This window comes from Anthonomus grandis, unplaced genomic scaffold (genome assembly GCF_022605725.1).
Source record: "Anthonomus grandis grandis unplaced genomic scaffold, icAntGran1.3 ctg00000635.1, whole genome shotgun sequence".
NCBI lineage: Eukaryota > Metazoa > Arthropoda > Insecta > Coleoptera > Curculionidae > Anthonomus > Anthonomus grandis.
In genome coordinates this window covers 1-8015 of record NW_026088558.1, presented here as the reverse complement: position 1 = coordinate 8015, position 8015 = coordinate 1, and the positions used below count along the sequence as shown (strand labels likewise).

At 34.5% G+C, this 8015-nt stretch overlaps 1 protein-coding gene across 1 annotated transcript; it reads right to left on the bottom strand.

Moving 5' to 3' along the window:
• Window positions 1-438: 438 nt before the first annotated feature.
• LOC126749739 (keratinocyte proline-rich protein-like) lies at window positions 439-4433 on the bottom strand. Its single transcript, XM_050459440.1, has 2 exons — window positions 4344-4433; window positions 439-2400 (listed from the first exon to the last, which is right to left on the bottom strand). Exons 1-2 carry the CDS (start codon window positions 4353-4355, stop codon window positions 547-549), a joined length of 1866 nt encoding a protein of 621 aa, XP_050315397.1. The 5' UTR covers window positions 4356-4433; the 3' UTR covers window positions 439-546.
• Between the last annotated feature and the right edge of the window lie 3582 nt (window positions 4434-8015).

Sequence of the window (8015 nt, the reverse complement as noted above, 5' to 3'; positions counted from 1 at the left end):
AACTTATTAAAAAAATATAATATATATTTGATACCCCAAAGGCGGCAAAACCTCCTTTATCTAATTTCCTAACCAAAAAAAACACCAAAACTAATTAAACAACATTTCATGGAACTCTTAAATTATCTCTTTCCTTATTCCCAGCGTGGTTGTTTGGCGACGAAAACACTCTCGCACATGTTGTATACAACCGGCACGTTATAACTCTCCGTGATGTCATTAATCATCTAAATGATAATCTAAATATTATTAATATCCCCGTTTAATCCAGTCTATAGGTTCGCTTCCCGCTGGGATTTATTAGCTTATAGTCATCATTCCTAAAAAGAAAATTCACTAGTTTTTACCATTTTAGGAACTTTAAATCCAGAAAAATGCTCCAAATGATGTACCAAATCACGTTTAATGGAGATAATATAGGGAATAAAAGTGATAAAATCATCTGAATAATCTCTTTATTAACAGGCACCATTGCTCTTTACAAAAGAACCTTGGAAAATCGTTACATGGCAGTACACTATCGTAATATGACACTTAAAAACTAACTTAATTCTTCTTCTGCTTCTGCTTCTGTTCCGCCGTCGCCTTCCTGCCCAACCTGATGGTGTTCGAATCAAAACCGAAACCTCCGCTGCCATTCAACTCGAACGACTTCACCAAAGTGGCGGGCTGAGTCTGGAAACTGGAAGAGGATCCGAAACTGCTGCTGGATCCACCGAAGCTGCCCGATCCAAATCCAGATTTACCGTAGCTACCGACAGAGCCAGAGTTACCGTAACTGCCAGCAGATCCAGAGCTACCGAATCCGTAAGATGATTTACCGTAGTTGGCACCGGAACCTGATTGGATGGAGGCCACCTGATCAGCGAAGTCGTGGTCGACGTTCACCGAACTGATGCCGTGTTGTCCTACTTGGGCCTGAAGACTCGCCAGGCTACTGTCAACTGATGATGCTAGTCCAAAACCGGAACTGAATCCGGAAGAAGAGAGTCCAGAGCCGGAGTTGAATCCGGAGGAAGAGAGTCCAGAACCGGAACTGAATCCGGAGGAGGCGAGTCCAGAGCCAGAGCTGAGTCCGGATGAGACTAATCCAGAGTTAAGTCCGGAGTATCCGGTGAGACCATAAGAGGAGACTCCGTAGGCTGGAGCGCTGTAGGCTGACACAACAGCTGGTTGAGCAACGACTGGGACTGGTACTTGACGCTCTACAGTGACAACCTTCTCAACGGGGTATGGTACTTGGACTTGCTTCTCGACTGTGACTGGGTAGGGACGGTCTACGGCTACTGGGACTTGTTTTTCCACAGTTACTGGTACTGGACGGTCTACGTGTACTGCGTATGGTACTTTCTTCTCTACGGCGTATGGTACTGGCTTTTCTACGACTACTGGGACTTTCCTTTCGACCGTTACGGGGAAGGGACGGTCTACATGGACCGGTACTGGGACTTTGTATGGTACGGCAACTTGTTTTTCAACTGGGACAGCGTAGGGTTTGTTGACGTACACTGGGTATGGTACTTTCTTCTCGATGTGGACGGGGTATGGCTTGTCAACTGGTACTTCTACTTTGTATGGTACTGCTACTGGCACTTGACGTTCCACGGTAACTACCACAGGCTTCTCAATTGGGTAAGGGACCTTCTTTTCGATATGGACTGGGTAGGGTTGAGCTACTGGTACGTGTACTGGCACTGGACGGTCTACTGGCACAGGGACTTGCTTTTCAATATGGACTGGGTAGGGACGGTCAACTGGGACAGGTACGTTCACTTGTTTCTCAACAGTTACTGGAACAGTACGTTCTACTGGGTAAGGTACTGGTCTGTCCACTGGGACGGGTACTTGCTTCTCTACAGCCACTGGCACTGGACGGTCAACAGCGTAAGGGACAGCCACTTGTTTCACTACAGGAACTGGATGGGCCACTGGAACTGGCACTTGAACAGTTCTGGTGTGAACGACCTGCTGAGCCGGTTGATGTTGAACAGCAACTACAGCTGGAGCAGAATGATGAACAAAAGCGGGAGAGGAAGATACTACAGCGGGACCAGCGGAGTAACCAAGACCGGAGCCATAAGTGGTACCGGCACTGTATCCAAGACCAGCTCCAAAGGTAGATCCAGCGGCCAATCCATATGAGTGACCAGCGGTGTATCCAAGGGTGTTACCAGCAGAGTATCCGATGGCGTTTGGAGCTCCCACTACTCCATAGGAGGTGATGGCTGGTGATACGGCGCTTCCGTACAAAGTTGAACCTCCAAGACCTCCGTTGAGTGCGCTACCGAAGGAGTAAGAATTCACCAAGCCAGATCCATAACCAACGTGACGTTTGGTGGATTTTTGGTTCTTGGCCTTTGGGTCGGCAGCCAACGCCACGGAAACGACGAGAAGTAACGCCTGGAATAGGATTAATTTTTGGTTAAAAATTTAAATTGCATAGACGTAGTTTGAAGAATAAGATGACCCATGTTAAATACTATATATCTTAAGGTTTTATACTGAAGTTTTATAAAAGTACATGCATTTAATTACAACAACCTTATTTTATATGAGAGACCCAAGTCTATTGCTTTTTTGTCGAGATATATGGAGTTAGAAATTGTAGTTGGAGCGCAAGGCAATGATTACATATAATTACATCAGTGGCGGCTCGTGAGTTTTTGGAAAGGGGAGGCTAAAGGATAATTGCAGATAGAAACGACTTGAGTTGACAAACAAAACAAAAATCAGGTTAATCAGATGATCGGAGGCTAGCCTCCCTTGGCGCCTTATTTCGCGCGATGAAAACGGCGTTTGTCGGCGCCAAATCGAGTGCACGGCCCGTTGGATTTTGACCGCTGGAGGAGGCTTGCCTCCCTTGCTACGTATGGCTTTTCTTATTTCGTAATGTATCGCGTTCTCGCACACGTTCTGTGTCGATGTGGATGAAGCCGGTTAGCTTTCTCTCTCTTCTTACAACTGTTTAAAAAAGGATGCGAGTCGCGGCGAATTAACAGTATGACGTATGGCTGGTTCGCGCTATATTGGTGTATTAGAAGTTATAGAGTCGGTACTTATTATTTGGAAAAAAAAAAAATTTCTTTTTTTATTTTTGTTAAATATTTGTATTATTTCATTACAATTTGATGGGGAGGCTAAGCCTCCCTTGCCTCCCCTGACGAGCCACCACTGAATTACATAGAACATAAGAATAATAATGAAAGCAAGAGAACACCTTGAAGAATTTAAAAAAAAAAATTAAATGGGACATTCTTCTGGGGCTAAGACTGCAAAGTGAAAAACGCACAAGTTTGAAATTAGGAGTTAGCATGAACGAGAAGAGATACTCGCTTTGCATAGGAAACATGAAAATTTTGTGCAATGTCAGATCGAGTTATTTAATTATATCACCCTGAAAATCCACAGTGTGCAAATAATTCAAATTTACGCTTCAATAAGACAAGAGGAAAAATTTCACAATTGTGCAAGAATTACAGTCGTACGTCAAAATCTTGGCCGATCTATTTCTTGACATAACCTCAAACTAATATATTGGTTGACTGTAGTTTTGTGTTATTAATTTAATATATTAGTGTTTCGAATTTTAAAAATACAGTACATACAAATTGTCAGTAAATGACTAATTTATGCTATAAATCATTAAACAATATTATATACCTTTTACTTTATTGGTTCTCAAGATATGAAAAGTAATATTTTGACATTTCTCAAAAAAACAAAATTTTTGACTGTATATAAATTAACGTCACAATTAGGCGGAATAACAAAATCGGATATCTATTTTTTTTTTATTTCATCCCATAACCTCTAAAAAATTTAATAAACTTAAACTACTATAACCCAAAAACCATTTTAACGGAGTGTATCATGTGAGCTCTCAAATTTCTTAAAATTTCACGTAGAATTTAAATATATAATAATTTATAGGGTATCGCATTAAAAATAAGGAAGTTTGCATGTATTTCAGCTATACTGGGCAGTGTGACTAGGTTAAAAATAGTTAAACCGAAAGCGCATCATCGAAATACCCTCTGTACATAAATTATTGAATATTTTCGGTTTTTCGGTAAAAAAAATCGGTTTTAAAATTTCTCAAAAGTGTCAATATTTTTTTATTTAAAAAAAAATTGACTAAATACAGTAATCAAAATCTATTTTTTTTAATTTAGTTTTGAGCCTATAGCCTCTAAAAAATGTAAAGAAACTTCAAATTTTCGAATAGCTCAAAGTACATCGTGTTTATACCTCGAATTTCTTGATATTCGACTTAATTCGACTAAGTTAGCATACACCTTAATTTACAAAAATATTTAATAAATATAAAAAAATGAAAAACTTACGAAAGCCCTCATGTTGTTGTACCCCAGAGGATCTGGACTGTTCAACTGATGCTGTTGACTGCGAAAAAAAACGCTTATATAGGCAGACGATACCGCTACAAAATCGGAGAATAATTAATAAATTAAAAAAAAAACTGGTCGAATTTATTTCTTTGGGATCGAAAATTTTAATAAAAAAACGATTTGTTATAAATTAAATTATAACGACCGGGGGGGGAATAGATACGTTCGGGTCTAAAGCTGCTACGATTTTTACATAAGATTTACAGCGGATTTTAGTAGGGATGGGTCTCTTAGAGATCCGATATCGATTATTGAACGATTCGCTTTTCTTATGTATTATTAAATAATGTACATTTTAAACTTCCCTATCGTGAAAAAAAATTATTATAAATCATTATTGAAATTATTATTTTATCCCAGAAGTGACGTAAATCCGTCAATTTTCATACAAAGTTCAACGAATCCTCAACAATTTTTTTGGTGATCTTACAGTGATATTAAAAATCATACATTAGATAAAAAAATGATCACCTTAAAATCACTGCTGTGATAAATAATGTATTAGTTCAAATCACATACAGTTTTTGGTGATTTTACATTGATGGTTACTAAAAATCACAAATGGGAAAGAAATAAGTTACCGTATTCTCGAGATAGTTGAACCTTCAGAATCCATTGCTGTGAGAAATAATTTAATAGTTAAAACTAAATAATTTTTTTCTGATTTTATTTATCTGAAATCGCATATGAGATTAAATAAAATTACCACTGTATTCTCTAGGTAAATGAACTTTAATTCGAAGTCACTGCTGTGATAAATAATTTATTAATTCATACCAAACAAATTTGTCATTGATTTTACGTTGATAGATGCTAAAAGTCACAGATGAAATAAAAAAAAAATGCCAAGTCTTTCGAAATCACTGCTGTGATAAATTATTTATCAGTTTAAAACCTGAGCAAATATTCAAAAGAAAAAGAAATGAAAAAATGCCAAATAACTCTTTACCGATTGGTTTTTCGAAAAAAACGTATAAAACAAAGTGACCATCGATTGCAAAAATAAAATCTAAGAAAATTTATTCTTCCAGTGCCCTGAAGTTGTCTAAGTAAACGGCCGAAACATCTAGAAAAAACCAAAACTAATTAAAGACAAAAATGAGATAACCTCGTAAAAAAAAATGTTTTTCAAATCGAAGTCATCAATCTACGCCTTATTAATGCCTAGAATGAAATCATCCATTTCATAACGACCTTATGCGAAATAAAAAAAAAACAAAACAATAAATGGCAGGTCCGCTTTTAAAAATATATAAATTGGACCACTTTTATCCTAAAACACGAATCTGCTTCGTTTTGAATGAATGAATAATAATTAAGTAGTGTGTAATCTTTCCCATTAAATTTTATGTTGTTATTAACCTTTAGGAATCCGCTCAGCGTTTATGTCATAGATAAAATTTAAAAAAAAATTTCTCAGGCCGTACTCTCACGAGATGTGTCAACACTCGGAAACAAACGCACCTACTTCTAAGGGATTAAACATTGATCACAACAGTGATTTATGCACTTAAAATCTGTTAGTACTAAATATTTATCAGAGCAGTGATTGTTGAAGGTTTGACAATCTAGAACCAGTAAATTTTTTTCTTATTTAAATTAATTTGTTGCCTTTTCATCTTAAAATAAATAAAAAAATCTCATCTGTGATTTTCAAAATTTACCGAATTTTAAGCTAATAAATTCTTATTTGTGCAACAACAGTAAAAAAATTAATATATTTCTTACAAGCTTAAGTATGTCAAAATATTTATCTCAGAAATAAAATTGTGTTTTTCTCTTGTCCGTTTTCTGCCATTAAATAATTATCTCAAGAGTGATTTTTTTTAATAAAATATTTAGTAGTCATAACTGTGATTTTAATTCAACACAATTACATTTTTAATTATTCATCAACGTTAAAATGAAAAAAAAATTTTGTCGGGTTTGAGCAAATAAATTATTTATCACAGCAGTGATTTCAAAACGTTATTTACTCATCTGTGATTTTTAAGATCTATCAACGTTAAATTTGAAAAAAAATCTTTTTTTTTCTGTTTTAAGTAATAAATTATTTATCATAGCAGTGATTTTTGAAGAATTTTTTATTAATCGCCTTATCATTGATTTTAAAGGGTGGTTAACACGAAAGGAATAATAAAATATTTTTTTGTTTTTCGTCTTGAAAGAAATAAATAATCTCATTTGTGATTTTCAAGTTTTACACCGAGTTTTGTGCTAATAAATTATTAATCACAGCAGTGATCTTAAAGATCATCTGCCTCTAATAGAACTCTTTAGTTTACCCAAATTTTCAGCATAGTAAAATGACGAAATGATAATTAATCTCAGCAGTGATTTAAGAAAAAAACAGAAGAACAAATATAAGTATCTTTTCTCTATCGTTCGATTTTTTGAATAAAATATTTAATAATCTCAGCAATGATTTTTTAAGAATTAAGAAGCGCCTAACCACAGGAATATTTATTTATCTCAGAAGAGAATTTTACCTGCAAAAAAGTAATTTTCCTTATACGCTTAGATAATTATAAATTTCATCAGTGATTTTCGACTTAGATCCTTTGAATACAGAGTTTTTTTAAAGCATTATGTTGTAATAAAATATTTATTAATCTCAACGGTGATTTTTAAAGGTTATCCATACAGAGTTATTTGAAAAATACAGATTTTACCCCTATTCATTAATCACTGCAGTGATTTTCCTTGAAAAAAAAGCCTATTTTCCTTGTCAACTTAAAATTGATATCAGCAGAGATTTTAACAGTGATTTTTGACTTGGAGCCTTTAAACAAACAGTTTTTTAAGAGCATTTTGTAATAATAAGATATTTATTTACCTCAGGTGATATTTTAGCTCTAAACAATATTGTTTTCTTATGAGCCTAGAAAAAGATAAAATATTATTCTCTACAGTGATTTTCGACTAGGAGTCTTTGTGTAAATCTATTAATCTTAGCAAAGATTTTTCTAATATTATTAATATTATCTGTATTATTATTTGCTAAATTATTCATCACCGCAGTGATTTTAATTAAAAAAAATGCCTGGTTTTCTTGTCACCTAATAAAAATGAGAAAATATTAATTCCATCGGTGATTTTCAACTCAGAGTCATATTAAAATACTTAATAATAATAATATTCTCAGCAGTGATTTTTATGGCTATTTTCAAGGATTTACGGTAATAAAAAATTGTTTTCTTGTTATTTTAGAAAAAAATAGAACTAAAATCTCAACAGTGATTTTCAGCTTTAAATCTATAAACAAATTATTTTCTTGATTGCATGATTTTTAAGGACTAAGACTGACAAAGTATTTATTTATCTCAACAATGATTTTCGCCGCGAATATTTCAGATATATATTTTCGTATCAGCATTGCTTAAGAATGAAATATATGTTAATCTTAGTAGTGATGTTTCAACGTTAAGAGAACAGAAAACATGAATTAATAAATTATTCATCACTACAGTGATTTTTAACTTAAAATAAATATTTTTTTCACGGCAATGTGTCATAATAAAATTTTTAATCTCAGCTGAGACTTAGGCTGTAAATCAGTGATTTGCCAGGGTTGTTCATTGAAAGTGGTTAAAACTCTCACGAGATGTG